This window comes from Ailuropoda melanoleuca, chromosome 5, assembly GCF_002007445.2.
Source record: "Ailuropoda melanoleuca isolate Jingjing chromosome 5, ASM200744v2, whole genome shotgun sequence".
Lineage (NCBI taxonomy): Eukaryota > Metazoa > Chordata > Mammalia > Carnivora > Ursidae > Ailuropoda > Ailuropoda melanoleuca.
The window spans coordinates 26,807,975-26,834,954 of record NC_048222.1 but is presented as its reverse complement, the minus strand read 5'-3'; the positions used below and the strand labels follow the sequence as shown (position 1 = coordinate 26,834,954).

The window sequence follows — 26,980 nt, the reverse complement described above, 5'->3', positions numbered from 1 at the left end:
TGGCCTGAGTATTTGCTCCACTTCCCCAGGAGGGGCAGGTGTCTGCTTCCCGGCTGTCACAAGTGAGTGAGGGCACTATCCATTCATTCATCCAGCCACTCAACAAGCCATCCCAACTCCCTGAGGAACCAACTCATTCATTTTTTCCCGTTCACTTATATTCGGATTAAAGATCGCTTCTCCATGTCCTCTCCACCCCGCCCAGTCTAGCCGTTCGGCTAACAGAACTTGGCTCTCGCCCAGCCCAATCATCTACGGCCCCGCCCCCTGTTGGCCCCGCCCCGTACCCCCTGACTGTAAAATTCTGTCCTCAGGCCCCAACTCCTTCTTTCGTCACTCGGCGGCTTACCCGCAGGTATCCCTTGTCCCGGGGGAGGGGCACTCAGCGCAGATACCGCCCTTCGCTGCTGTCACCATGGCGACTATAGCAGCGCCCCGCCTCTTCACCCGGGGAAAGCCTCCTTGGAGCCCGTCACCATGGCAACGAACTCAGGAGACTCTGCCCGCGCACTGCCCGCGCCCGGTGGCTTAGACTGGGGAGTAACAAAACGAAACAGGGGCAGCATTGATGGCCCTGAGGCCACGCCCCTGCCGAACAACACCTCTTCCAGCCCCACCCAGCCCAGCCCCGAAACACTTCTGTCTTCCCTCCCGCTCCGCGCGGGGTGCATGGTCTCAAACTCCACAGCGAGTCTTCCCGGACCTCTCAGGGTGACTCTTTCAGGGAGCCCAGCCTCAGCTACCCATAACTCCCTAGTGCTTGGACTTTCAGCTGCGGTTGTATTCGAGAGAGGGGTTCTGAGGACGCTGTGAAATTCCCTTTTAACTCCCTTTTGCCCCATTCGCTTCAAGAGGAGCTCCCGCTCTCTGATTCTCCTCTACCGCTCTGTCGTTCATTCAACAGACATTTCGGCTGGTGCCAGGCGGCCCCCCACTAACTTCATTACTCTGACTTTTCAGTAATACATTTTTCTTATTTCATTCACCCCAAGGCTCTTGGGAGCGCAGTGGCGTGCGTTTTCCTTTCGTGTTTCTTCTTTCCCGTGCGTCTCCCTTGGGGCGCGTCTTCGTCCATTTCTTCCCATCTTCCCCATCAGCACCTCGAGGCCGGATGATTCTTGGATGGTCCGGGACTGTAAGCAGGGAGCCCTCCTGCAGCGCCGCACCCCAAACCCCCAGACCGGAAATTGGAGCATGTGATTCGCTCCTGTACGCCCAGCTCTTCCCATAGCCGAGCCACACTAAAAGTGAAAACCCCGAGCGGCACCCGGGTGGCTTGGTTGGTTAAGCGTGTGCCTTCGGCTTGGCCCGTGATCTGGGAGTCCTGGGATCAAGTCCCGCATTGGGACTTGCTCAGTGGGCAGCCTGCTTCTCCCTCTGCTGCTCCCCCGCTTGTGCTCTCTCTCTCTCTCTGATAAACGGATAAGTGAAATCTTAATAGAACAAAAATAAAGTGAAAACCCCGAGTCCCTCAGACAGACTGATCTGGAGAGGGGCATGCAGAGGGCCCTCCAGGTGGAGAAGCAGGGCAGGAACCGGCCTCCGCCCCCCGGCAGAGGAAGGGGGCGGGCGCCTGTGACGCCCACGGCCACTTATTGGTTGCTAAGTAGCCTGGCGCCTGGGAGGGTTGGTGGCGCCACAGTGCCGCCTTCCGGGGAAGCCTCATAGTGCTCTGGGTGTCCGTTAGGGGTGGATGTCTGGGTCGGACGCGGGCGTAGCTTTCCCAGGTTTTCTTCTCAGCCGCTCTGGGCCTAGAACGGAGCTCGGCCTGGGGGCCGCCCCCTCATCCTCCTGGGAGCCTTGAGATGCAGTCAAGCTCGGAAAGCGAGCGCAAGGCGGCGGAGCCTGTGGGCGCCGGAGATCAGAGCCACTGACCTGCTGCTGAGCTTAGGCGGGGCCGAGAAAGGGGGGCGTAAGGAAATGTGCTGGCCACCCGGAACCCCCACAGAGGTCACTGGACTGAATAGGACACTGGGGACCCGGGTGTCTAAGCTTTGGGATTTCTTACCGTTCCACGTTTTCCCCATCTTGGAAAATGGTACCACCAATCACCTCCTTGTGCAAGCCTATTCCCCCACCTTCCCTCTTTCCATATTCAGTCTAACTCCAAATCTGTCCAGTGTTTCTTCTAAATCTGTGTCAGATTCATTCATGGCTTCGCCTGCCTCTCTTCTGCTAGAGCAGGCCGCCATCTTGTGACAGGACTCAGGAATAGCTTCCTGTTTCCCAGGCCTCGCAATCTTTTACAAACAGAAATCTGATCTCACTGCTCTTTTGGTCAGTGCCTCCCGGGAAGCACTCGTCTCCCCCCGCCCCCCATCATTCCTTGTCTCCCCCACTAGACTGCTCTGTGAGGGCAGGGATTTTGTGCAATGTTGTATCCCCAACACCTGATACCGTGAATAAACTTCTGTAGATTAAATATGAAAGAAAGTTTCCCTCTCATTCCCCTCTTGCCAGGGTCCTGTCCCCAAGCCAGGAGGTTAGGCCTTAGCGTGGTCATGGGTGAGGACACTCTGTCTCTCTGGCTATTCTGGCACTGATTGCCACCCCAAATGGGTGTTACCTGTCTCCTTCCTCTTGGCCAATTTCTCTTCCACCAATATAAGCCCCAGCTGGAGGCTGGTGGGCAGTCATGCATTTTATGGCCGGTTCTGCAGGTAGTCGCAGTATGGGGCCCCTGGGCCTTCACAGCACCCCCCAAGCCCTTTGCCTGGTCCTTTCAATAGCGCTGGTCATGATGAGCTTGGTGTTTGGTAAGTGGCTCTAAGGGGTCAGAGGGGTCTCCTGGTCTGCAGGGTAGAGAAACCCACAGACACCAGGTGTCTGGGTCCATCTGCCTAGGATGCTCAGGGAAACCCAGGAGGGAGGAAAGATGGGATGGATGGGCTTGGTGGGATAATACCTGGGGACTGGTAATGGACTGATGTTCATTCTGAGGGAGATTTCTAGTTATCACCCCAGGGCCGTCTCAACAGCAGTGACCTGAATGGAGATATTGAAGGGACCCATTCCAATCTGGGGCAGTGCAGAATAGGAAGGGTTCCGGGAATGTGCTAAATGACAGAACCAGGATCCACAGACTAGAACAAGCCTCAATCCAGCCTGATAATCTCCTCACTTGGCTGCAAACCACCACCTATGTAGAAACAGGATTCAAAGTGTTTGTTCAGTATCTGCCTCACACTAAGTGCTCCGCTGGGTCTGGGGACTCATGAACATGTGGGCCTGGGACCAGAGGAAGAGGGAGGTGTATATACTCGTAGTTGGGGAGGGCTTTGGTGATGGAGTTTAATATGAGTCTTTCCAGTGATAAGACCACCAAAGAAAGAATGTGGTGGTGGGCTGCTTGAGGTCTGTCTACAGAAAGCACAGATTCCTCCTATCCTGTGATGATGCAGACTTGTTTTCACTTCTGAACACTACAGATTAAGAAAGCATATTCAAAAGCGAGTCCATAGGGGTGAGGGACTGTAAAACCAAAGCCAGAGGACGAACTGTCTGCACTGAACTGCCCAAAGCTGGATGAGCTGCCCCTGCCTAACCTTTGAATTTAGAAGCTTGCAGAGTGCTGGGCACATGTTAGCACTTCAGATACATGTTAAATGAGTGAATGAAATCCTCTTAATGAGTTCCTTATTTTAGGATGTGTAAGAGCAGAGAACGGAGATTTTAACAAGGACTAAAGCCTCCGGTAGAGGATTAAGCGAGATGGTTTTCAAGAATTGGTGATTTTACGGTTTTCCGAGATGGGGAGGTATGGAGGGGGTTGACCAGCCAGGAAATTAGGTGGGTTTGAAGTTAGTGTTTCTCTGTGTTCTAGGTAACTTTGATCCTGAACCCCCTCATCCAGTTCAGCTCCCCAAATACCTGCGCTGCTATCGATGCCTCTTGGAGACCAAGGAGTTGGGATGCCTTCTTGGATCTGACATCTGCCTCGCCCCCCCTGGCAGCAGCTGCATGACTCTCCTCATAAAGAACAGTGAGCTGCTTGTCTTTGGCTCAGCCCATTCCCAAAATGCATCTCTCGGCTGCACCCCGCGCCGGGTACCTGCAACTCCTAGATGCTGCTCCCCATCTTGGTCTCTCTTTCCTTACCTTCAGAGCCGTTCTTTGTCTCCGCTTCCATGTTCCTGTTTCCTCAGCCTGCAGCTGACCGGCTTCTGCCTTCCTTACAGCACCCAGCCTTGTGGGGGACCCTTGTGATCACCAGATCCCACAGCCTGTCCTCAGGCTGCCTTCTCCCTGCCTGACAGCCACAGGTCCTGCAGACATCTCTGCTTCATCCACTGCTTCTTCCCAGTCTCTTTCCCTGGGTCTTGCCTTATTCTCCTTGACCCTTAAGGGTTCATGTTCACCAAAGTTCAGGCCTTAGCTGTCTTCCTGCTTTACTCTTCCCACAGAGGATTTGCTCTGCTTCCTCCCGAATTTGAATGTTAGGCCACTTGTCATGTCAAATGGCCCTCTGGACAGCTCCACCTCATTTTCAATTTGCTGAAAATTGACTATATTCCCCTGTTCCTCATGCCTGCTCTTCCACACAATCCCTCACACTTTTCTCTCTCTTTTTTCTTTCATTCTTTCCTTTTTTTTCTTTCTTTCTCTTTCTTTTTCTTTCTTTCTTTTCTTTCCTTCCTTCCTTCCTTTTTTCTTTCCTCTCCCTTCCTTCCTTCCTCCTTTCTTTTTTCTTTCTTTCCTCTCCCTCCTTCTTCCTCTTTCCTTCCTTCCTTTTCTTCCTTTTTTCCTTTCCTCTCTCCCTCTTTCCTTTCCTTCCTTTCTTTTCTTTCTTTCCTCTCTCTCCCCCTCCTTTTTCCTTTCTTTCCTTCCTTCGTTCTCCTTCTCCCCTCCCCTCTCTCTTTTCCTTCCTTCCTTCCAGCTGGGGGCCCCTCCCTTACCCTTTTTAAAACACAAAACATGTATTATGTGCCAGCACCATTCTAAGCACTTACAACCCTCTGAGATAGGTATTATTATTACTACCCCACCCCATTTTACAGATGAGGAAACAGAGGCACAGAAAGGTCAATACCTTGCCCAAGTCTCCTAGAAGCTGAGTCAGTTTGTGGTGATTCCAGAGATGGTGCTCTTAACAACCACTACATGAAATCACCTTCGAATTCAAATTCAAGTCTTTTTATTACACTTCTTAAACATAGATATGGACCCATATCAGAGTACTCAAGCATATCAAAGAGAAGCCTCTCCCAACTACTTCTTATATGGTCCCGGCCAAAGTGATGGTTCTCACCCATCAAGACCCAACTCAACCCCCTACAACCATCATCATATTTTGAATGGCTCTTCCCTACCAACCTTCCACAGAATCCATAGCTGGTGACTCCCTGGCATTCCCTGCCCCTGCCCAGTTCCAGGAATCTTTGCCTTTTGGGGGTCCAGGGAAGGGTGTGGGGGCAGTGATCCTAAGTCCATATGGAGTGAGGGGATGGAAGGGTTTGGGGCTGTGCCTGGGGCCTGGGATCTCTGTATCACTGGTTGCTGCCATCCTTCCCCAGACAGTGGCCCTGACATCATGGTGAGTGACTGCCGCCGTAAGGAGCAGATGAGTGATTGTTCATATACCCGCTCTTCTCCAGTGTTTGGCTTCTGGATATTTTCTCGATGCTGCTTCCGGGAGTTCTGCAATAATCCCCAGAACAGAGTCTTCTATATTCCTTAGAATTTCTGCAGAAACTTTTAAAATAAAATCCTGCCAGTCGCCTTTCATCTTCCTGATTTCCAGCTGGCTGGCACAGCCAGAACAACTTCCAGTTCCTTCTACCAGTCATCCCAGCCTCCCTCAAGTTACTGGACCCCAGCCCTATCTGCCTCTTGGTTGACACCCTTCAACACCCCTATTCCCAACTCTGTCCCTCTCAGCTGCTTCATTGCCCGGCTTTGTCCCTTTTCCCACCATAGGCCTCTCTCACCTCAAGTCCTCAGGTGTTCCTCCCAAATAAATTGTTGTGCAAAATATACGGCTTGTCTGTCTCTTCTGGTAGTAGTGGAGGCTGACAGAGGCTGAGGTCCTGCCTGACTGCCCCGTTGTGGGGGCAGGTAAGGGGCTCCCAACTCTGCTGAGCTCTGCTCCTGCCAGGACTCGATGTCTTGGATTCAGCTCTAAGCACAAAAGAGTGAAGAGGAACAGGAAACACTCCTGCAAGGAAGGCCGAAAGGGAAGGGGGCATCCTTGGCAGTGGGGTCAAACCCAGAGGTGTGTGAGAACTGGAAGGAAAGTCCACAGGGGCAAGAGAAGGGTGCTGGTGGGAGCGGAGCTATGAGAGGCCAAGGCCCAGGGAGAGGGTTGGGGAGGCACTCTGTGGAAGAGTCCCTAGGTCTCATGGAGCCCTGGCCTGATCCCAGCTTCCCTCTTCAAGGACCGTGTGGGAAGTTACTGCAGAATTTTGGGACTTGGTTCCTCAGCCTCTGAGACCATCCTCCACTTGACATGCTAGAGCTGTATAAACCTAGACTTTTGGGGCGCCTGGGTGGCACAGCGGTTAAGCGTCTGCCTTCGGCTCAGGGCGTGATCCCGGCGTTATGGGATCGAGCCCCACATCAGGCTCTTCTGCTATGAGCCTGCTTCTTCCTCTCCCACTCCTCCTGCTTGTGTTCCCTCTCTCGCTGGCTGTCTCTATCTCTGTCGAAAAAGTAAATAAAAATCTTTAAAAAAACAAAACAAAAAAAACAACAACAAAAAAAAAACCTAGACTTTTACACTGAAGTCAGAGGTGATGGAGAAAGTGGCCCCAGACAGAGGGGAGGCACACTGAAGGTTTGGACCTATTTTTTCTACCTCCAACTGCTCCCTGACCTACAAATTAGTATCGGTGCTTCCTGCCAGAGCTCAGGCCATGAAAGGGGCACAGGGCTCTGTTAACATATGCGCAAAATGTGTTAAGTGAACATATATGCTGCATGGTGCCATTTGTATCAAGCACAGACGAACTCCTCTAAGCAGCTACAACTCACGACATTGGCTACTGCTGAGTTGGGGACGTGCCTGGGAGGGTGCACAAAGGCAGCTTTTGGCGCTGATAAAGGCCTTAATACTGACTTGGAGACTGGTAACACAGGTGTGTGGTTTATAAAAACTCAAGTTATGGTGTATGGAAGGTTCTGTGTTTTGCCAGAGGTTTAAAAATAGGCCAAAGGGGGACCTGGTTGGCTCAGTTGGTACAACTTATCAATCTTGGGGTCGTGAGTTCAAGCCCCATGTTGCGGATACAGATTACTTTAAAAAGTAGTAATCAGGGAACTTGGTGGCTCAGTCGGTTAAGGGTCCTGGGATCAAGCCCAGCATCAAACTCCCTTCTCAGCTGAGGGTCTGCTTCTCTCCCTCCTCCCTGCTTGTGGTCTCTCAAATAATAAAATCTTTAAAAATTTAAAAAGTAGTAGTAATAATAAATACATACACAAATGCCACAATCCGTATGTACCTTTGTCCCTAAGGTATCTGTCAATTTTGGAGGCTCTAATTTTCAACTGTGCACACACTTACGTGCATTCTTTCAACCCTATGAGGTACTATCCCTCCATGACAGGTGACCAAACTAAGGTAGAGACTAACTTACCCAAATGGCAGAGGAGCTGGGATTGGGTCCCCCAACCACAAAGCCGCACTACTTTTCAGAGAAAGGTTTCACAACCCCAGCACTGGTTTACAAGATTCAGGACAGGCACCTAGCTGTATTCATGAACACCAAGCCCAGAGCAGTGTGTTTATTGCATGTACGGAAAAAGTTATGAATATTCATTATTGCTTTATGCTTGTAGTTTTTCGAATGAAGTATTAAAGATCTACCCATGTATCTCTGAACACCCAACACCCCAACCTAGCTCTGTACTGAGGGGTCCTGGGTGCCAGTATCCTAAAAAGAATAGGCACGAACGAACTCAGATCCCTCAGTACCAGGTAACTTGAGATACAGACCTGGGCCCTTTGGTTTGTTCCTGAGTTTTCCTGGTTCAAAGGAGAGTTTTTCCCCCCTCTCTTAGCTAGAAAACCCTGAGGTAACCGGGGGTTTAACTTTCTAGGTTTTGTTTCTAAGGCAAGTTTGTCTGTTTTTTTTTTTAAATTAAAGATTTTGGGGCACCTGGGTAGTGCAGTTGTTAAGTGTCTGCCTTCGGCTCAGGGCGTGATCCTGGCGTCCCGGGATCGAGTCCCACATCCGGCTCCTCTGCTGGGAGCCTGCTTCTTCCTCTCCCACTCCCCCTGCTGTGTTCCCTCTCTAGCTGGCTGTCTCTCTGTCACATAAATAAAAAATTTTAAGTAATGTCTACACCCAACATGGGGCTCGAACTTACAACCCCAAGATCAAGAGTCACATGCTCTACTGACTGAACCAGCCAGCCGCCCCTGTGGGGTAAGTCAAAGGCTGACAGAAGTCATAATCCTCATAGCTGAACAGATCTCTAGCTAAGCAGAAGGTGGGATGGTTATAGGCTCTTAGGGGGCAAGCCATGAGGAAGCCACAAAGGCCAAGTGGAGTGGGCCAGGCTGTAGATGGTTTGATCCCCATGCCCAGTCAACCTTCTTTAACTGGTCTATACTTGCCCATACCTGAGCCTGACCCCATAAACAGTGTGACACAGACTTAGCCCAGTCCATTTATTGTGGAGGTTGTGGAGAGCAAGCAGTAGATGTGGAAGAGAGCAGGCCAAACCCTCGCCTCTCCTCTCCCCTAGCATCTATTGAAGTGGGTGTCAGGACTCAGTGACGTGAAGTGGGGCTGAGAAAGCCAAGGACTGCAACGAGGAGAGAAGCAGGCAACCAGGGCAAGGGTGGGGGTGGAGGCAGAAAGGCAGGGACACCACAATGCCTAGTCAGGAAATGTGCACAGAAGTCTACCCTTCATTCTTCTTGCTTCAAGTTCAGTCTGGGTCTAAAGACAGGCATAGGATGTGATCTACAACCAGATCTGAATGGGGACAGCAGGTGACCAGATTGACAGGGGACTGGAAAGATGAGGGGGATGATGGACTCCGGTGACAGGAAAAGGACGAGGAAGCCACTGTGCCTTCCCAGGCCAGCCTGGGCAGACTCTGACCTCATTATTTTCTAGGAGGTGCAGCACCACCAGTTTCTGGGAAAGAAAGACACCAAAATCATAGTCACGCTAGAAGTACGGTGGAAGGGAGGCCAGAGAAATCACAGAGCAGAGAATGTGGGTGTTCTAGGAGGGCAGTGCAGGGGGCTGTGGTGTTAGGGGAGAGATGCTGGAATAGAGTGAAATCCAGGAAGGCTAAGGCATCAAGGCCTAGCCCAGGGAAGAACCAAAAGCCCCGAGCTGTTGAGGAACAAATATATGCGGCGCAGGTCAGCAATGGACAAGCTCAGGTTCAGGGGCAGGATGGCCGGGGGGTTCGGGCCTTCGGGCTCCTTCCCAGCATGGAAGCTGTGGAGAGGCAGTGAGAGGTTCAGGGCCTGGTAGAACCACTGAATCTGGGACTCGGACAGAGGCACAGCCCCGGCCCCAGCCCCGGCTGGGGGATCAGGTGGGGAGCTGTGGAGCTGGGGGCTGGACCAGGAGTTGCAGTAATCATACTGGCAGCACTGAGCCTGGTACCAGTACTCCGAGAAGTAGGTATTGCGTTTTTCTTGGCAGCGATAAGAATTATACTGTCCACAGCCTCGGATGAAGAAACGAATCTTGGTATCTGGAGAAGAGGGAACAGCTAGCTGACAACCCCCGCTGCCTCCCATAGTCCCCAAACCTGGTATCCTTACCCTAGACTATCCCCATCCCTCAGCCAGACTTCCAACCCAGACTCCTCCAGAAGGGGCCAGAAAAACTGGCTCAGCAGCTCCCCCAGAACCCTAGACTACTCCTTCCAGGATCCTGCTGTCTTCCTCTTGCACCCCAGGCCCTGAACAGCCCTCATCTGAGAGGAAAGGAGACCAAGCCATGGTCTATCCCACCAGCAACTCATTCCCGGGGCTTGACTCACCATAATAGATGGTGATCACCATACACGGCGATGGGGTGCTAATGGTGCACTTCTCTGAGCCTGAAATGCACCCCGTAGAAGGGTCTTCTAAGAGGCAGAGGTGGCAGGTTCGGACTTCAGGAACAGGAGCTGGGAAAGCAGCAGACAGGAGGGATGGGAGTGTTGGCTCATTCCAAGTTCTCTGCCTTGTGGGGAGCCCGTGAACCAGCGCTACAGCCCCACCCTCTTCCAGGACTCAGTCACCCCTCCCTCCTTGCTCCTGGGCCCCACTTACCTTTTCCCACTGCGAAGCCCACCATGACCAGCACACCTACAAGCATACGGCCCTTCGTGATGGGATTCGGGGGGAGAGGGCAGTCCCTGCTGGGTATCCCGAAACCCCACCTTCCTGTGACCATGCTCCTTGATCCTGAGCTGCAGGGTGGTTTGGACAGTCTGAGCAGGAGCTGTAGACGCAGAGCTATATTCCTTGGCTGGGGGAGGAAGTTATTAACTTGGCTGGAGGACAGCATGTCCTCACCCACAAGGTCGGGTTCCTGAACGTGGGAGCAGCGGCCCAGACACCACCACCTAGCCTTTATCCAGCTGTCTATTTTGTCCCTCGTGCCCTTATAAGATTTATTCCCATACCTCAGGGGTCCATGGATCAGCTTCTGTCTCTGGTACCACATGCTGTCCTCCCTACACAACAGAACCATCCCTATTGTGCTGGGAAAAACTTTGGCCAGGCACCCAGGGCCCCCATCCTTCTGAGATGAGCATTGTCTTAGCTCTCCCAGCAGGGGGCGCACAAACACCACCTGACAGCAATTCTGGACCTTGTCCCTCTCTCCACCCCCTCTGGTCCTGTTTATTTCAGGACCACTTGCCCTATAAAATCAAAACCGAAGATTTTGCTGTTGATTATACTCCTTACGGTATAAATATACAGCCTTAGGTGGCCGAAAAGAAGAAATATGTCTCTACACTTTGAAATCTGTTTTCCCCTGGTCTTTTCCTTGTGGCCTTGCACATCTCCATATCCAGTACTAGAAATTCTGCTCTACTGCTAAAAACCTCACCCAAATCCACTGGGGATCAATCTGTGCTGGTTTTCAACTTGAGGAGGGTGGCCTTTGGCCATGAGGGTCCCTGGAATCAAGCACAGCTGTACCCTCCCGTCCCCCAACCCCAAGCACCAGCAGACCAGCTCATGGCCTTTTCTTCCACTTTATTTCATATTCCCACCACAATAATGACTCCTTTAATTTAAACTAAAAACCATAGAGGGTTCCTGAAAGGGTTGCAGCAAAGGATCGGAGGTGTCAAAGACTGAGGGACAGGTGGGATGGGGAATCAGCGAATCGTCTTGACTGGGCTCTTGAAGTTGCTGGCGGCTTGGAGCTGCAGCTGGTAGGCCATTGGATGGATCTTGAAACCGTAGAGCCTGGGCCGGGGCAGAGGTCAGAGAGGCAGCAGGGTGAGCCCCACCCTGGTCCTGCCAGTGGCCTGAGTTTCCACCTCCCCACCCCAGCTTCTCCATGGGTCTGCTCAGTGCTTAAGGACAGGGCTCCCAAATATCTTCCCTCCAGAATATTGGGAAATGTACCTTAAACAGCCATTAAAACTCAAATTCTAGGCTACATGTAAACACACATACACGTAGCTGATTGTGTGTTTGTGTGTGTGCAGATCAGCGCTTGTTTCAATATAACACCAAACTGTTCTTCCCAGTAAACATGATAGTCCAGAAACACAAACCACACTTTCTCCTGGCAAAAGGCTGAACACCCAAGATGATGACAAGAACAGCTACCATTTAAATGGTACTTCAGGTGCCAAATGCTTTTCAAAGCAACTCACTATCTAAATACACCCTATCGGTCAGATACTATCATCATCCCGGTTTCATGGATAAGGGAACAGAGGCACAATGAGGCAAATACCTTCTCCAAGGTCACTTGCTCTGGGAGAAGCAAACCTCAAGAAAGGACCATGCCCTGTCCTTCCTTCTTTCTGGGGAATCCCGAACCTTTCCTTTGACCCTGGGTGACTCTATCCCTGTTCCCCACCTGGGCACAAACTGGTTGGCGGGCCGCTTGGGCCGGTACTCGGGGTGCACCATGAAGAGCATGTGAGGGAAACCGGTGCCGAAGTAGGCGCCGTCCGTGTGATGGTGCCTCGATGACTTGGGTGTGTACACGTCCATGCACTTGGGGCAGTAGAGCTTCACCATGGCCTCACCTGGGATGTCTGAAAGGCCTGGGAGACAGCCAGACTCAGCAGGCCGGGCACCCCCAAGCCTGCTCCACCTCCCTCCCAGACTCAGGCCCAGACTTGCTGAGCCCCAACTCCTTCCCAGGAGGACCGGCCATTTGACGTGGCCTCCTTTCCCTCCTCCAACACTTACCGATGGGAAGCATTGGCTGGTTCTCACAGTACACACGGGGACAGTAGCCAAAGTCTCCCTGCTGGTACTTTTCCAACTGAGGTGAATAAAATGAAAGGGGTTGGTGGGTAGGTATGAAGAGAAGAGGCGATCCCCTCATCAGCCCAAACCACATTGCTCTGTCCTCCACTCCTGCTTTTCTGTCCAGAGACCCCCTTCAAGCTGGCCCAGATGGGCCCTCATACTCCCCTGCTTCCTTTCCTCCAGTTTGGCAGGTTACAGACCATCAGAGCCATTCGCTGTGTGTTCCCTGAGGAAGAGGCAGACTACGACAACTTCCTGTCCAAGGTCACGTCTCCCTCCCTGTAAACACCTCAGTCAGCACAACCCCAATTAGGATTTAATTCCCAGGCCCCGTATCTGGGGTTCTTCCCCTCTTCTCAGCTACATTCCTTCACAAGATTGAAAACATGTGACTCCTCGCTGCAGGAACCTTGGTTTCCCTTACTGCCTCAGAGGAGTCAAATGGGAGCAGAGAGGCCTCACCATCTGGGCGATGCCACGGTTGGTGAGGATATAGCGGGCGTGGATCAATCCATAAAGCATCTCGGCTGCCTGCTCAATCAGGTCGCTCTGGTTGGGGTTGTCTTCCAGCTCTTCATCTGAAACATGGCCCCAGCCAATTGCAACCACTTGTCTTACAGCTTTCTTAGATGCCCCACCCACCTCCAGGGGTTGCTGGCTACACAGTTTGCCTGGCACCCATCTTTGCGCCACCCATCACCTGGGCATTTGACCCAGAAACCTGGGCCTCTGGCCCTTCCACCAACCCAAGGCAGCTCTGCCTTCTCTCTATACCTCTTTAGCCTTTACTCTCTTCTCTCCCTCCCAACTCTCTCCTCAACAAATAAATGAAAGATATCAATGCAGAAGAGGGAACTCTAGACTAAAAGGTGCAAGGCAAAACAAAGAAACAGGAAATAAGACCCATGGGGAAACTAGCATTAGGGAATAGAGTCAAATTACGGGATCAGAGCATGGAAACAGGTGGTGCAAGTCACAAAACCAGGCAAAAGTCAGATGAGGGACCAAAATGGACAGGACTTTGGATAAAGGGAATCAGAGAACCAAAAGAAAATTTAGAAATTCAAGAAGCAGAGAAACAAGAATATGAAAAGAAAGAAAAAAACCCATACACACACAAAACCACCCTGAGGGTGCCTCACCAGGCTCCAGGTCCAAGATCATGTCTAGAGCTTGTCGATAGTGAGGCACCTGCTCATTGAGTCCAGTGAGATTGAATTTGTCCTGGATGTAGTCTTCATCCACCTGTCAGGATGTGGAAATCAAGAAGAAACCCATAGCAGAATCCTCAGCTTTGACCTGGGCACGTTGCTCTAACTGGTGCCTTATTCTCAACACAACTGCTTCTGTTTCCCGCCATTCCCCAATTCCAACTTGGCAGAAGTACTTGAGTCTTTCTCCCCAGTTCACATACACTGCCTTCCCATAAAAGCTCCGGCTTTTTTTAAAAACAGTTACAACAATCTCCTCCTTAAAGAAACATTCCTTTCAAAATCACTGTTCCTACTCCTGCCCCCCATCTCTACAAATCAGTTTTGTCCTCTCCTTAGGGGCAGTTGGATCTCTAAGAAAAGTGGAGACTGAACAGCTTGGGTCCTGTGGGCAGTTACAATGCTTTGTGTTACTAGCACACAACTTTGTACATTATAAAACATCTTCACAAACAGCATTTTAATTCTAACAGACTCCCAAAGTATGGACTACCAGTACCAGTCTAATAATAGTAATAATAACAATAATAATAAAGTTGACTTGTCCAATGTTACATTGGTGGAGGATAACAGGCTTAGGATTTGGGCAGTCTTGCCACTTCACAATTTAGTGAGGGGGTTACTGAAGGGACTCTCCCTTGACAGGAGAAAGTTTCTATGGCAGCCTGCGAGAGAAGTGTGTGGAAGCTAAATATGTGGGAAAATATAGAGACAAACTTTGTGTGGAGATGGCTGGGAGATTGAGAAGAACTCACTTCACAGAAGAATTCATTGCCACGGAGCCCACAGAACCAGGAAATCCAGGACACCTCCTCTGAGCTGCTCATCTTCACGTCAGCTGGGGGGGGGAAAAAAAGAGTGTAAGTAAATCCCAAGCTCTCCCACCCTGCCTCTGGTATCCTCCCTCCTCCCACACTTTGCTCTCCAACCACAGAAGAATTTGGGGCCACCTTTCCTTAAAGGATTCTAGACTCAGGAGCACCCCTCTCCAGTACCTGTTATTCACACCTCGGCCCCTTTTCTGAAATGAGAGATTCTCTGGAGTTCCACCACTTTCGAGAAACCGACAGGTCTTGACCTACCAGTCCTACCCACATCCCTAACGCTCCCGAAGACCTGCCCCCTCTCCTCTTCACGTCCACTCCGGCAGGGCTCTCGGCTCCACATCCCTATCCTGCAGGTCTCTGTATGTCCCCGGCGCCTTTCCCAAAGGTTCCGAAGTTTATCCTTTCCAAGCAAAAGCTGGGCCCCTTCTTCTCTCACGGCCTCGGGGTGGTCGTGAGGTTCCTTTCCCGCCTCCGCCCCTCAGGCCATCCCTCCCTCCCCCAGTGCCGGACGGGGTCACTTCCTTCCCCACCCCCACATCACCGCGCGGAGACCCCNAGTGGAAATTGGGGAGGGTGGGGAGAGGGCAACGCGTAAACGCCAAGGGTCGGACGCTGCAGTGAACGCCGGGAAATGGAGTCCCCGGTAAAGAGAAACTGGCGAAGTGAGGGAAGAGCGAACTACGAATCCCAGGACGACTCACGAACGACCCTGGCGTCGCGAGGCCCCTGAGCAAGACGCTCGGGGGCGGGGCGCAGCGGGATGCCACCGGAAGCGGAAGCGCAGTACCCCGTTCTGGGACAGGGAGTATGGGAAATAGAGTTGTAGGATCCGGCGATTGAGGGGCCGAGAGGGGGCGGGGAAAGGAACGAGGCCGGCAGGCTGGTTTCCTGTAGCTCCCCTCACGCAGCGAGGGTTTGCCTCAGGCGCTCGCCTGATGCCCAGGGTACTGACCTCATCCCCGGGTAACCCACTGGGTGCTCACTGCCTGTCGAGCCTCTCGCCCGAGTCAGGCCTGCCGCTGAGGGCCCCGTCGGGGCCCGTGTTTCACCCCGGGGTCTGGTCTCAGGCGGGAGGTGAGGCCGGGCTCCTTGCTGAGGGACGTGGGAAGGGTGGGCTGGGCTGAGGTGAGCGGTGTAAGAACCGGGACGGCCCCGTGCGCTAACCTGAAGTGGCGCTAGCCATTCTGCTGCTTGTCCCCTTGCACTTCTCCATTTCCTCTGATGGGGCCTTCTGCTGCGGGCATTAATTGTGACCTTCGAACCCTGGTCAGAATAATGGTGAGGGGCAGCGTGACGTTATTTCATTTCACAGCTTCGAGGCATTCCACAGGTTTCCTTCCGCCTCCTCAGAGCCTTTCTTAACTCACAGAGTGGTTTCACGGCTCCAAAAAATGAGCTCGGAGCGGGGGCCACGTTCGGGGAGGCGAAGGGCATTGTGGGGGCGTTATGTAAAAGAAGGACCCCAACCGACAGATCCTCTGACCTCGCGCTACCTAGGCACGTGGCATTTTGAGCGGATGCTATTGGAAAGATCGCGGGGCGGGGAAGCTGAACCTGGTGCTTTGCACATGCCTGAGCCCTCAAGTTATGTTTTTTGTTGTTGTTGTTGTTTTTCAGTCACACGTGCGTGTTCGGGTCGTGTGGCTATTTGATCATCAGCTCCTTTGCGTAGAGTAGCGCCATTTCGCCGAACGGAGACTACAAAGTCACGGAGACTGGAGCTTCTTCCCCAAATCTGCTGCTCACTTCCGTAGAAGCGTTAAAGTCTGTTTTTGTTGGGGAAGATGGACCCTGACATAGGATCAAGGAAGATTTAAAGGGTCAAGCTGATTGTTTTCTTAGTGGTACGTCTTACCTGGTGGTCAAGTTTCAGAGAGAAGCTGTTTTTATTTATTATTGGTGAGGATGGGGGCAGAACGCAGGACCTCTGGGCAACTCTCATTGAATCTTCATCGTCAGATTTACCTTTATTAAACAGTATGGGCTGTTATCGTAGGGTTCCCTGTTTTTCCACATGACCTATGATCCTTAGGCCCTGCAGGGTCCTAGGCTGTAGTCACTTAGGGAACAAGAGGATTTTTTTTACTTTAAGGGTACTTTTCCTCCTCCCAGCAGATCTCTGGGGGTGGCTCTGGTCAGTGCAGAGCCACCAAGAGATTGGTTTGCTTTTCTCAACTCCCTTTATCTAGTCTCATCCTCTCAGTTCTCCCAAAAGCCATGTCCAGGCCCTCCCTCATCACCTTCACCCCAGCCACCAGCCCCAGCGACCTCTGGAAAAATGGGGAGCAGCAGTCACAGCCTGAAGAGGTGGAGCCCACCTTGGATGGGGCTGCAGCCCGGGCTTTCTATGAGGCCCTGACTGCAGATGAGAACAGTGTCCCCGAATCCCAGAGATCTCAGCCTGAACCTGCCAGTACGAAAAAGAGGAAGAAGAGAAGAATGATGAGGGAAGCTGCTGCAGGAGCCTCCGGAGGACATGGACAAAGGAGATCCCTTGAGGCAGAGGACAAGATGACTCAATGGATACTGAGGGCAGCTCAGGAGGGTGACCTGGCAGAACTAAGAAGGCTGTTGGATCCCCGTGAGGCAGGGGGAGCTGGGGGCAATATCAATGCTCGGGATGCCTTCTGGTGGACCCCCCTGATGTGTGCTGCTCGAGCTGGCCAGGGGGCTGCTGTGAGTTATCTCCTGGGCCGTGGAGCTGCCTGGGTGGGCGTCTGTGAGCTGGGTGGCAAGGATGCTGCTCAGCTGGCCGAAGAAGCAGGTTTCCCTGAGGTGGCGCGCATGGTCAGAGAGAGCCATGGAGAGACGAGGAGTCCAGAGAACCGGTGAGGGGAAGCCTTAGCCCATGCCCATCTTTCAATGTGTTCTGCCCTTCCTAGCCACTCCACACCAGAGGCTCCAGAACAGAGCTGAAGTTTCTATCCCTGATCCCCCAGTATAGGTTGGTAAGATGGTGTAATAGAGTGATCATAAACATGAGCTTCCTGGGTTTAAATCTTAATTCTACTTACTTAGGCAAGAACCGAATTTTTATGTGCCTAATTTTCCTTATCTGAAAAATGGAGGTAATAAGAGCACCTTTATTAAAGAGTTGTTAGGATTTAATGGGTCAATATACGGAAAGTGCTTACCACATAGTAAGCATTGTATACATATTAATTGTAATCGTTGTTATGCTTTGCCCAAGAGCTTGTGAGGCCTGGTTGCCATTTCTTCTCCCAACTGTTCCCCTCTGGGTCCCTCATTGCTAAGTGGGTTGGAAGGCAATTTGTTTTTTAGCAGAAAGACTGAAAGGACTTCCCACCTTGCCACCCCCTTCTGAGGCCTCAACTCTTTCCCCTGCCCTGAACTCTTTCTCTTTTTTCCTCTGCAGGTCCCAATCCCCCTCCCTCCGGTACTGTGAGACCTGCGATGCCCACTTTCAAGACTCTAACCATTACACATCCACTGCTCACTTGCTCTCATTGCCCTGTGATCTCAGGTCCCCCAACCTGCCCCTTGGGGTGCCCACCTCCAGCCCAGGCTTCAAGCTGCTGCTGAGGGGAGGATGGGAGCCTGGAATGGGGCTGGGACCCCGGGGTGAGGGCCGCACGAACCCCATCCCCACTGTCCTCAAGAGGGACCAGGAAGGATTAGGCTACAGATCAGTGCCCCAGCCCCGAGTCACACACTTCCTGGCTCGAGATACTCGGGCTGTGGCTGGGAGGGAGAGAGCCCCTCGGGTGACCACACTGAGCCGGAGGGAGGAGAGAAGGCAGGAGGAGAAGGACAGGGCCTGGGAGCGGGATCTGAGGACATACATGAACCTTGAGTTCTGACCTTGGTAAGGTCTGATCCTGGTCTATTGCCGAAGTCTGAACTTCGGCTTTTACTTCCTGGGGTCTGTCCAGGTCCCAGACCCTCAGATTTTAGTCAGTGGGGTCTGCCTTTGGGAGAGAGGAGCCGAGAGCTGAAAAATAAATCAGACTTCTTCTCTTTTGTGTTTATTCACTTTTCTGGAAGCTCTTGTGGGAAAGCCAGGCAAGTCTGGGGGCCACATGCAAGTCCCACCTGAGCCAGAAGGGGTAGCCCTTCCTGGTGGCATGATAGTGTCACCTCCCTGCCAGTCTGGTTCATTTCTAGGTCCTAGCCCTTGCCTGGAATACCCCACTGTTCTTTCAGTCCCCTGAACTAGTAATTGCTGAAGCTCTGTGCCAGTCTCGCCTACCCCAGGAAGCGCCCCATGAGCACTGCAGCCAATTCAATCACTGTTTTTGTTTTATTTTTTTTCAGCTGCTGATTTTAAGGTTATATACTATATGCTAAGGAGGGGAGTAAGACATAGTCCCAACCTTCTAATTGCTCATCGCTAGAGATGGAGGCAGCTATGTGATCAAATATACATACAATGCATGGTGATAGGGGAAGCCTGGGAAAGCTTGTGAAGGTGATGAGAGTAGTAGGGTCTTGCAGGAAGAGGCCAGTGGGCTGGGAAGGCCTAAGAATATCCAGCCTCGGCGCCTGGGTGGCTTAGTCGTTAAGCCTCTGCCTTCGGCGCAGGGTGTGATCCCAGAGTCGTGGGGCTTGATCAAGCCCCATACCTGGCACCTCTGCTGGGAGCCTGCTTCTTCCTCTCCCACTCCCCTTGCTTGTGTTCCCTCTCGCTAGCTGTCTCTCTCTCTGTCAAATAAATAAATAAAATCTTTAAAAAAAAATATCCAGCTTCTATGGTGATGTTGGCTGAACTAGAGCCAGAACCTCCCAGTGTACATTTGGCCTCCCAAATGTAACCTTTAAGTCAAGGCTCTTCATTTTACAATCTGAAAATGCCTGAGGGCAGGAAGCACATTCTATTTGTCTACACTTCTCTCCCTTCCCTTCTGCTGCTCATACCAGATGCGGGGCCCAAGGAGAGCTCAGTATTGTCGGATCCAGGAAGTAAAACCTGCATGGAGGGGCAGGGAAGAGCAACACAAGTCCCAGAGAAGCAGCTTGCTTCTCCGGAAAAGCCTTTCATGAAGTCATGGACATGAAAAGGAGGAGTTGGGGGGGGCGGTGCAGGGAAGAACCAAAGGGCAGGAGGCTAAAGGGAGCGGAAAAGTTTACGGGAGCACTGGCGGCCCAGGGACCTGTGAGTGACGAGGATGGATGGCTAAGTTTATATTCCCGCCCCGGCCCTGCCTGATCGCGGCAGGAGCCCTGCGGAGCGGCGCGTACTAACGGCGCGGGGGCGCGGGGGGCGGTGGATCCGCAGGGTCCGCCCCGCGAACTGCGGGCTCCGCCCCCGTCTGTCCCTCCAGCCCGGGAGCAGCTGCTTCCGGCCTCTGCGGCTCCAGGCGGCCTGCTGAGGCCGCGGCCCCGACGCCGGGGCGGGACGGGTCGCAGCGTACAGCTCCCGGACGCCTGGGTCCCCCGCCAGGGGACCCAGGCTTGGCCTCGCGACGAGGACCTCCCAGGACATTTCTGGCCTGACCTTGCGGAGACCGCGCCTCAGCTGCGTGCTCGGGGACCGGTCGGGCCGCTTTGTAAGATTCATAGCTCTCTAAATCGAGAGAAGAACGCTGCTGGCTGGAGTTTGAACACCTCTCTCCTAGCCCCCAGTAAGAGACTGCCTGTTCTTGAGCTCCCTTAGGTCAGCAGTTCAGGACTCTCCAGATTGGGAGCACCTGAGACCCAGGGCCACCTTCCTTCCTTCCTTCTTGGATGGAGCACCGCCTCCCCAGTTTCTGGGGCACCTTGGGGCGTGGCCTTGGTGAGTGAAACTTGGGGTGCTGCCTGCAGGATAGGAAACCCAGAAACCCAGGAAGGACACGGTGGGGGTGATCCAGGCCTTGTCAGGTCCTGGGGATTCTTGTCCTGGATCTTTTGTTTGGGGTGGTGGTAGTGAGTGAATTTGGATGTGCCTCCCTTCTTCACCTCAAAACTGAAAAGGAAACAAGCCACTTGCTACACTTGAGGCTGCAGGACATCCAGGGAAGTGGGGAGCCACTTCTAAATTCAGAGTAGGACTCACGAAACAGATAGTTCTTCAGAGCTTGAACAGACTCTGGCTTCTGAGGAGACACTCAGCCCCCAAACCTGAGAATCGAAGCAGTTCCAGGAAGCAGCCCCAGGATTTGGGGGCTCACTACACATCCCAACCATGTTCCTGCGACGGCTTGGTGACTGGCTACCTCGCCCTTGGGGCCGCCGGAAACCAACGAAGCCTGACTTGCCTACCCCAGAACTCAGACGAGTGGACAGCTCCTCTGAGAATTCAGGGAGTGACTGGGATAGTGCCCCAGAAACCATGGGAGATGTGGGGCCTCCCAAGACCAAGGACCTAGGGGCACGGAGGAGCTCTGGGACTGCTCCAGAACCAAGTAGGGAGTCCCAAGATGAGCAACTGGGGAGCAACAGAATGGATTCCTTCAAGTGGGACAAGACTGTCTCTAACACTCAAGAGTCTGGGAGACTGGAGACTGGAGGGAACGTTCCCAAATGGGGCCGGGATCCTGTGGGCTCAAGTGGCGCCAGACCTGGAGTGTCCCCTGAGGGGGTACGCAGCCCCCCTGGGCCGGAAGTCCCAGTGGAGAAGCCAGGGCGGCGTCAGAAGCTGCTGGGCTGGCTGCGGGGGGATCCACGTGGGGGAGCAGGGGCTCCCATGCAGTACCTGGGGGGCCCAGAGGAGTGTTTGCAGATCTCAACCAACCTGACTCTGCACCTGCTGGAGCTGCTGGCCTCAGCCCTGCTGGGGCTGTGCTCACGGCCTCTGAGGGCAGCTTTGGATGCGTTGGGCCTGCGCGGACCGCTGGGCCTCTGGCTGCATGGGCTACTGTCCTTCCTGGCTGCCCTGCATGGGCTCCATGCTGTGTTGAGCCTACTTACTGCTCACCCCCTGCACTTTGCCTGCCTCTTTGGTCTCCTACAGGCCCTGGTGCTGGCTGTTAGCCTCCGGGAGCCCAGTGGGGAGGAGGAGGCCACTGACTTGGAAGGCGAGAAGTTGGAGAGGGAGGGTGAGGAATAAAGGGGAGACCCAGGAGAGGGGCTGTGACTGCAGGATAGGGTGTGACCCAGTGCCCCCATCCTGAGTGGGGTGGGAGCAAATTGAAGATAGTGTGGCCTGTAGGATAGTGGGGGCCATGACCCAGATTGTAAGCACAGGGACCTCAGGGATGGGGAAGAAGCCCCAGAGTATGAGGGCATGGCCCCCCTTCACACACAGGAGAGAGTAGAGCTGTTTAGGCTATCTGTTTATGGACAATGGGGATATCGCCCTTGAATTCACCAGCTGTTGTTACTTTTTGCTTTTACATTTCTCCCACTTCCAGTTTTTTCTTTCCACCTTTACTTTTTAAAAGAAAAAAATAAGTGTGGTGGTGAAAAATAAAGACTAAAGAGTCCTCTTTACCTTTCAAAACTACCCAGGGGTGGAGGAGACCAGAGGCAGGACAGACAGGCCTCTGACTAGGGTAAGAGGGTGGTTGGAGACCCAAGGGATCCCTTGGATCCTAGGATCTGAGCCACCTAGGGAAGAGAGGGACTTCAGTGAGGTGGGTGGATTAAGGGGTGTGGATAGGATCCTATGGTGACAGGGATCCTGCAGGAAGGATCTGGGTGTTCCCAGGAGCTAGGGGGAGTGGGGATGGTGCAGGCAGTGTTGAGTATTGGCAGGAGGGCCAATTCAGAGGGGTTGGCAGCTCAGACAGGCAGTATGGGGAAGAACTGGAGCTTGGAGTCCCCACTCTGGGGTTAGGGGTTTGCACACTCAGCAATAAACAACTGTGTCACACCAAATCCTAAATATACCACTACAAAGAGTTACCACCACTCAGTGTCCTTCCTGACGCCGCCCAGCTGGGGGTTTAGGTGGTAGAAGGTCCAGGAGGGAGTACTGAAATGGAGGTGGGGGGAGACAAACCCACAATGAGATGAGGATTGAAAAATCATCTTTATTACTCTTGAAAGGGAGTTGGGAGTCTCCAGCTTCTCCTCCCCCACAGCACAAATGCAGCTCTCACCATATCCATCTGGGGCACAGATGAAGCCACAGGTCAGTTACTAGACAACTCGCAGGCCTCTGGTGGGAGGAGGGAGAAAAGAAGAGGATGGAAAGGAAGGAACTCCAGGGAGAAAAGCAAGGTTGGTGGTAATGGGTTGGAGGAGAATGCATTCCCGCTTTTCCCCCGCATCAAAGAAGGGGTCCCTGAGGCCTTTTCCCCTATGTATCTAAACCCCTGCCCCTTTTATCCACCACAAAGTTGAAAAACCTCTCTTTTGAGTAGCCCAGAGCCCATCTGGCTCCCTCAGGTGACACCACAGCTCTTGGCCACATCCTTCTGGTGCCATCACAGCCTATGACACAGATGGAGGTGTCATCACAGCCACTCTAATGATGTCAGCCTTTGACCATGCCCTCCAGTGACATCACTTGAGTCCCTTTCATCCGGCACCTGCAGAAGACTTGGTGAGTCCTAGTCCTCTTCTGTGGGACTTTACCCTCTCACCTTGATTCCTGGGAGTCCGTAAGAAGGCCTTGAAGTCCAGGCAGGAGGTCAAGGACTGGAATTCCTCCAGGCACTTCTCAGGAGGGTGTGGTGAGCGATCTGAAAGAGTGGGGCAGGGCCAGGCCCATCAAAGTCCCAGCTTCTCAGTACCACCCTGGTGAGGACCTCATGGAAGCCCCCAGCCCTTCCTGGGGTGATATAGCGCCCAGAGTGAGAGGCTCTCCTGTCCTCCTGTTCTTTCTCTCCAACCCTTCCTGCTTAGCATCCCCACTCACTGTAGAGGAGGTAGCGCTGGTAACCCTGGCCCGACTCTTTCAGCACGATTCCACCTGGGCATGAGCTGGAGAAGAGCTTGGTCTTCATGTCAGGGCGGCCTGTTGGGGCAGGGGTTGTGGGGAGAGGGTGAGGACAGAGATGCAAAACCAAGCAAGCCCAGGGGACTTGGGGAGGGTGAGGGCTGGAGAGAACTAACCTTCTGTTCTGAGATCTGTGCTTCCCTCAGTCAGGTGGTAAATCCACTTCCGGGGCACACAGAGCCCATTTTTCCTGCGGAAATGGTGCAAGGACGAAAGATTGAGTGACACCTCAGTCACACAGTACCAGCCTCTATTTATTCCATCTTACTGTCTTTGAAGCCTGGGTCCCCTTGGGTTTCAAGCTACCAAGGGACAGTTGGTTAGGCCCATCTCTCTTCAGAGGGAAACTAATAGAACTGTTAAACTCAGTAGGCCAAAAATAGCAGATATCACAAAGACCCTAGCTCTTTGTGGGTGAGTGCTCGTGTTCTGGGCAGAGACTGCACCCCCTGGTGCCTCTGCCTCCTCACCACTCACATTCGGATGGTAGCGCGAAGCTGGAGCTTCTTGGGGGCAGAGCCTGTAGCCATGTTGAAGACAATGTTGTCCACAGGGTCAAAAGTCACCAACTCCTCCTCGGTGGGAGCTGCCCCTGCGATAAAGTACCACCTGCCCAGGTGTGGCTCTGGGAACTGCAGAGAACGAGAGGATCAGAAGAGGGTGGGTCCCCACTACAGGGCCCATTCAACCTCTTCATCATCACCCTTAAGACGGCAGGACTTAGCAGTGGAGTGGCAGCTGCTTTTTTCCAACGAGGGGTTGGGTTATGACAGAAAGTCATTAAGCGACTTTTCCTTTGTAGCCCCCTCAATTAACCTGAGTAACCATCCACCTCCCAATTCTACCAAGTCTCCACATTGATGGCCACAGTATTAATACTTCTTCCTGTTCATGCATTCATTATTGTGATACTCATACCCTTTCTCCCTTCCTTTCCCAGCGTGGCTTCTGGTCATCCAAGGCCACCCACCCAAGTCCCTCAGAGCCCCAACCATCAGCTCCCCCCTTCTCAGTCCATACCTCTTTCCCATCCACTCCCTGGGTTGTCAGTGGACTATACTCAGGGCACTGGTAGATGGAGTTAAGGAGAACAGCACAGAGGTAAAGCAGAGCTGCCCATATTTGGTGGAACATCTTCAGGTAGGAGGGAGCTGGTGCTCTTCGTGAAGTGGCTGGTGCCTTAACTGCTCTCTCTGCCCCTGCTAGTTATTCAGTTCACTCTGCTTCCAGCCCCCTTGCCTCGACCCTTGACCCTTTCACCTGCTAATGAGTAACTTCAACCTTGTTTTCCAACCCAAACCTGTATTAACTACAGGTTAATAATACAGGCCTTCCTCCCCCTCTTCTAGATGCCATCACTCCATAATATACCCTGGCATGTCCAGGGTCTCTCAGGAATTATGAGAGCTGAGCCCTCTAGGTAGAAGCCTGTGGTCTTTCAACTCGTATCTGAGCTGAGTACCTGCTCTGTTATACAGCACTGAAGAGAGTTGAACTGATTCTTTCATTCATTCACCTAGCAAACTGTTGTGAGTCCCAGCTGTTTGCCCAGCTAAGCCCTAGAAACATAAAAATGAATGACATAGTCCCTGGCCTTGAGAGCAGTGGAAAAAAAAAAAGTCTGGTAAATTCTTTAGAACCGGTATGAACCAGGTGCCAGGGCCTGGTGGATGGGAGGCCTTCTCTCTGAAGTTTGTAATTAGGGAAACAATGTGTACACCCCTGAGAAAAGTTCACTGACAAGAGCTCATTCACTCAAGATTTATTACTAAAAAGAAGAGGCTACATCATGTAAGGGTTAGAGGATAGATACTGGTGTTGGGCAGAGTGGGTGCAAACCCTAACTCCACTATTTGTTAGATCTTGGACAATTTTATTAAACTCTATGCCTGCTTTTTTTTTTTTCACTTGTAAAATGACCAAATTATCAATCTCATAGGACTAAAAGAGATAATGCATGTAAAACCCTTAGCAAAAGCCTGCACATGGTTAAGTCCAAAGTAAATATTCACTATAATTAATGTTTGTAAAGGCACTTACTGCAGTTTCTGGTGGACTATAAGTTCTCAAACAATAGTACGGAAAGAATTGTCAAGAGCCAGTCGTTGGATAGTGCCAAGTGGGTAGAGCAATTAATGCAATGAAAGACGGGTCTTCCTTAATAGATTATGTATAAACCAGACTGTCAAAAAATTTCTAAGAGGTAAGGCTTGCTGTGGGCCTGCGATTTAGTTAAAAGAACAAAATTTGAGTGATGGGTATATGAGGGCCCATTATAACATTTGGGGGTAATGTTTGCCACTTTTTATAATAAGAAGCAAATATATATATAAGATACAACAATTTATTGGGGCACTAAAGTAGAAGTGCTTGACCCAGGGTCTGGTAGGCCTGGACTTGTCAGTTCAGCCTAAGTGTACTCCCCTATAAAATGGATATAATAACTATCTCAGGTGTTGAAAGGCTTTTAAATGGGGCAGTTCGCAAAGTCCTGAGCAAATTGGCTGGCACAAACCAACTGCTCGCCAAACAGGTGTTTATTAGAACTCTTAACTGCAACAGTCCTGGGACGTGGGCAGAAACTACGAATCCCAGAAAGGCTGTGGGCACCGGGGGCAGGCAGAAGTTGCAGCGCCGGGGGGCCAGGGCCCTAGCCCGAGGGCGGGGCGCGGGCTTAGCCGGTAAACACTGCCCAGTCCACCCGTCAACCCAGGTCAGCGGAAGCCCTTCGGTGGCCCCTTCAATACCCCAAGATCGGGAGCTTGTGCTTTGGTCCAGTCTGACTGCATTCGCTCCAATTCCCAAACTTGGAGGCGCCCTTTTCGACGAATGTCCTGAAAAGCAGTAAATCCTTAGTTGCTCCAGAACATGGCGTGTCCTCCCGGCCGCACACCGCCGGCGAGGAACATGGCGCCCACACCCCGCCAAACGCCCACCGGCAGCACCGAGGTCAGTCCAAACGACGCGACAGCACGCACAAGCGGCTAGCGAACCACCTCCAACCGCCTAAAGAAAGGATGACTTCCGGAGAGGCGGAAGGAGGAGCGCCGCGAGGGCCAGAGTGAGAAGACAGAATTTTAGGAGGCCAGCACAGTGCCGCCTCTCAAATTAGCTACCGTTCAAGACTTTAACATAGATTCATGAGGCACAATCGCCAGTCCCCAAACTCCCAAGAGTCACACAAATGTCCACAGCCTTTCGAGGGATAGAATCTCATCTGGTAATTATTTTCAGGCACTTACAGTAGCCACCTCAACCTCCCACGGCTCAAGCGCGTGCACAGAAGAAATGTACAGCGTTAGCGGGGGGGTGGGGAGGTGCCTAAGAGTGTACGCATGCGTAGTGCGACGCACGCAGGCGCAGTACGGTCCCCCGGGCGACGGTGGTGGCGGCTCCTCGGGGTGCTCGGCTCCCTCCCATCCAGGCCGGCCCCGGCCCGTCTCGCCCCAAGGAATTCACTGTTTGGGGCCGCGAACTTCCTCATCGTGCCCCACAAAAGTAAAGCTTGGGGGGAGCCGGAAGTACCGCCTAGAGATTCCCAAATACTATCGGGGAAACGGAAGTGGCCATAGGTGGCAAGTTGGGGGAGACCGGAAGTGACGGTACCGTGGGGAACTCGGGGGCGGAGCCCGGGGTGGTAGTGTTGGTAGTGGTGGGGTGTGTGTGTCTCTCTCCCTCTCTCTCTCTCTCTCTCTCTCTCTCTCTCTCTCTTGTGTGT

The 26,980-nt window shown here is 52.6% G+C and overlaps 7 protein-coding genes across 16 annotated transcripts in view; 4 read left to right on the top strand and 3 right to left on the bottom strand.

Moving 5' to 3' along the window:
* The first annotated feature begins 2,313 nt into the window (after nucleotides 1-2,313).
* On the top strand, nucleotides 2,314-5,677 carry LY6G5C (lymphocyte antigen 6 family member G5C). Its single transcript, XM_002930014.4, has 3 exons — nucleotides 2,314-2,756; nucleotides 3,824-3,982; nucleotides 5,514-5,677. Exons 1-3 carry the CDS (start codon nucleotides 2,636-2,638, stop codon nucleotides 5,675-5,677), a joined length of 444 nt encoding a protein of 147 aa, XP_002930060.1. The 5' UTR covers nucleotides 2,314-2,635.
* Nucleotides 5,678-8,229: 2,552 nt separating this feature from the next.
* LY6G5B (lymphocyte antigen 6 family member G5B) lies at nucleotides 8,230-10,994 on the bottom strand. Its single transcript, XM_002930015.4, has 3 exons — nucleotides 10,223-10,994; nucleotides 9,949-10,077; nucleotides 8,230-9,657 (listed from the first exon to the last, which is right to left on the bottom strand). Exons 1-3 carry the CDS (start codon nucleotides 10,644-10,646, stop codon nucleotides 9,251-9,253), a joined length of 960 nt encoding a protein of 319 aa, XP_002930061.2. The 5' UTR covers nucleotides 10,647-10,994; the 3' UTR covers nucleotides 8,230-9,250.
* A 149-nt stretch (nucleotides 10,995-11,143) lies between these two features.
* On the bottom strand, nucleotides 11,144-15,624 carry CSNK2B (casein kinase 2 beta). 2 transcript variants are annotated; one of them, XM_019792829.2, is made up of 7 exons: nucleotides 15,603-15,624; nucleotides 14,367-14,449; nucleotides 13,543-13,645; nucleotides 12,863-12,978; nucleotides 12,338-12,413; nucleotides 12,000-12,189; nucleotides 11,144-11,374 (listed from the first exon to the last, which is right to left on the bottom strand). In XM_019792829.2, exons 1-7 carry the CDS (start codon nucleotides 15,619-15,621, stop codon nucleotides 11,284-11,286), a joined length of 678 nt encoding a protein of 225 aa, XP_019648388.2. In that variant the 5' UTR covers nucleotides 15,622-15,624; the 3' UTR covers nucleotides 11,144-11,283. The 2 variants fall into 2 exon arrangements, with proteins under 2 accessions (XP_019648388.2, XP_034516364.1); XM_034660473.1 differs by lacking the exon at nucleotides 15,603-15,624 and adding an exon at nucleotides 14,607-14,731.
* GPANK1 (G-patch domain and ankyrin repeats 1) lies at nucleotides 15,001-19,123 on the top strand. Of its 4 annotated transcripts, XM_019792828.2 has the most exons (4): nucleotides 15,001-15,512; nucleotides 16,056-16,282; nucleotides 16,628-17,266; nucleotides 17,815-19,123. In XM_019792828.2, exons 3-4 carry the CDS (start codon nucleotides 16,656-16,658, stop codon nucleotides 18,257-18,259), a joined length of 1,056 nt encoding a protein of 351 aa, XP_019648387.1. In that variant the 5' UTR covers nucleotides 15,001-15,512; nucleotides 16,056-16,282; nucleotides 16,628-16,655; the 3' UTR covers nucleotides 18,260-19,123. The 4 variants fall into 4 exon arrangements, with proteins under 4 accessions (XP_019648387.1, XP_002930072.1, XP_034516363.1 ...); XM_002930026.4 differs by having other exon boundaries at nucleotides 15,001-15,382; nucleotides 16,056-17,266; XM_034660472.1 differs by having other exon boundaries at nucleotides 16,056-17,266.
* A 499-nt stretch (nucleotides 19,124-19,622) lies between these two features.
* Nucleotides 19,623-22,223, top strand: C5H6orf47 (chromosome 5 C6orf47 homolog). The gene has a single exon (XM_011216716.3). The coding sequence runs from the start codon at nucleotides 20,563-20,565 to the stop codon at nucleotides 21,424-21,426; it is 864 nt and encodes a 287-aa protein (XP_011215018.1). The 5' UTR covers nucleotides 19,623-20,562; the 3' UTR covers nucleotides 21,427-22,223.
* A 108-nt stretch (nucleotides 22,224-22,331) lies between these two features.
* On the bottom strand, nucleotides 22,332-26,556 carry APOM (apolipoprotein M). Of its 6 annotated transcripts, none has more exons than XM_034660475.1 (7): nucleotides 26,010-26,298; nucleotides 24,283-24,330; nucleotides 23,740-23,894; nucleotides 23,379-23,452; nucleotides 23,182-23,280; nucleotides 22,907-23,005; nucleotides 22,332-22,479 (listed from the first exon to the last, which is right to left on the bottom strand). In XM_034660475.1, exons 1-7 carry the CDS (start codon nucleotides 26,049-26,051, stop codon nucleotides 22,454-22,456), a joined length of 543 nt encoding a protein of 180 aa, XP_034516366.1. In that variant the 5' UTR covers nucleotides 26,052-26,298; the 3' UTR covers nucleotides 22,332-22,453. The 6 variants fall into 6 exon arrangements, with proteins under 6 accessions (XP_034516366.1, XP_034516367.1, XP_019648385.1 ...); XM_034660476.1 differs by lacking the exon at nucleotides 24,283-24,330 and having other exon boundaries at nucleotides 26,010-26,096; nucleotides 26,199-26,281; XM_019792826.2 differs by having other exon boundaries at nucleotides 25,702-26,268.
* A 342-nt stretch (nucleotides 26,557-26,898) lies between these two features.
* The window catches only part of BAG6 (BAG cochaperone 6), a 20,166-nt gene continuing 20,084 nt past the window's right edge, over nucleotides 26,899-26,980 (top strand). Inside the window, 1 exon segment of the mRNA XM_034660471.1 lies at nucleotides 26,899-26,919. The gene's annotated coding sequence lies outside the window, so the exon portion shown is untranslated.

Excerpts from the sequence above, each read along its gene's own strand:
- LY6G5C (XM_002930014.4), top strand. The coding sequence starts at position 2,636 with ATGCATTTTATGGCCGGTTCTGCAGGTAGTCGCAGTATGGGGCCCCTG. Across the intron at positions 2,757-3,823 it reads CATGATGAGCTTGGTGTTTG|GTAACTTTGATCCTGAACCC; the intron begins GTAAGTGGCTCT and ends TCTGTGTTCTAG. Across the intron at positions 3,983-5,513 it reads GACTCTCCTCATAAAGAACA|ACAGTGGCCCTGACATCATG; the intron begins GTGAGCTGCTTG and ends ATCCTTCCCCAG.
- LY6G5B (XM_002930015.4), bottom strand. The coding sequence starts at position 10,646 with ATGGTTCTGTTGTGTAGGGAGGACAGCATGTGGTACCAGAGACAGAAG. Across the intron at positions 10,078-10,222 it reads GGGCTTCGCAGTGGGAAAAG|CTCCTGTTCCTGAAGTCCGA; the intron begins GTAAGTGGGGCC and ends CTGCTTTCCCAG. Across the intron at positions 9,658-9,948 it reads GGTGATCACCATCTATTATG|ATACCAAGATTCGTTTCTTC; the intron begins GTGAGTCAAGCC and ends CCTCTTCTCCAG.
- CSNK2B (XM_019792829.2), bottom strand. Across the intron at positions 13,646-14,366 it reads GCAATGAATTCTTCTGTGAA|GTGGATGAAGACTACATCCA; the intron begins GTGAGTTCTTCT and ends ACATCCTGACAG. Across the intron at positions 12,190-12,337 it reads CCAGCCAATGCTTCCCATCG|GCCTTTCAGACATCCCAGGT; the intron begins GTAAGTGTTGGA and ends GCTGTCTCCCAG.
- GPANK1 (XM_002930026.4), top strand. The coding sequence starts at position 16,656 with ATGTCCAGGCCCTCCCTCATCACCTTCACCCCAGCCACCAGCCCCAGC. Across the intron at positions 17,267-17,814 it reads ACGAGGAGTCCAGAGAACCG|GTCCCAATCCCCCTCCCTCC; the intron begins GTGAGGGGAAGC and ends TTTCCTCTGCAG.
- C5H6orf47 (XM_011216716.3), top strand. The coding sequence starts at position 20,563 with ATGTTCCTGCGACGGCTTGGTGACTGGCTACCTCGCCCTTGGGGCCGC.
- APOM (XM_034660474.1), bottom strand. The coding sequence starts at position 24,396 with ATGTTCCACCAAATATGGGCAGCTCTGCTTTACCTCTGTGCTGTTCTC. Across the intron at positions 23,453-23,739 it reads CTTCGCGCTACCATCCGAAT|GAAAAATGGGCTCTGTGTGC; the intron begins GTGAGTGGTGAG and ends CCATTTCCGCAG. Across the intron at positions 23,006-23,181 it reads CCAGCGCTACCTCCTCTACA|ATCGCTCACCACACCCTCCT; the intron begins GTGAGTGGGGAT and ends CCACTCTTTCAG.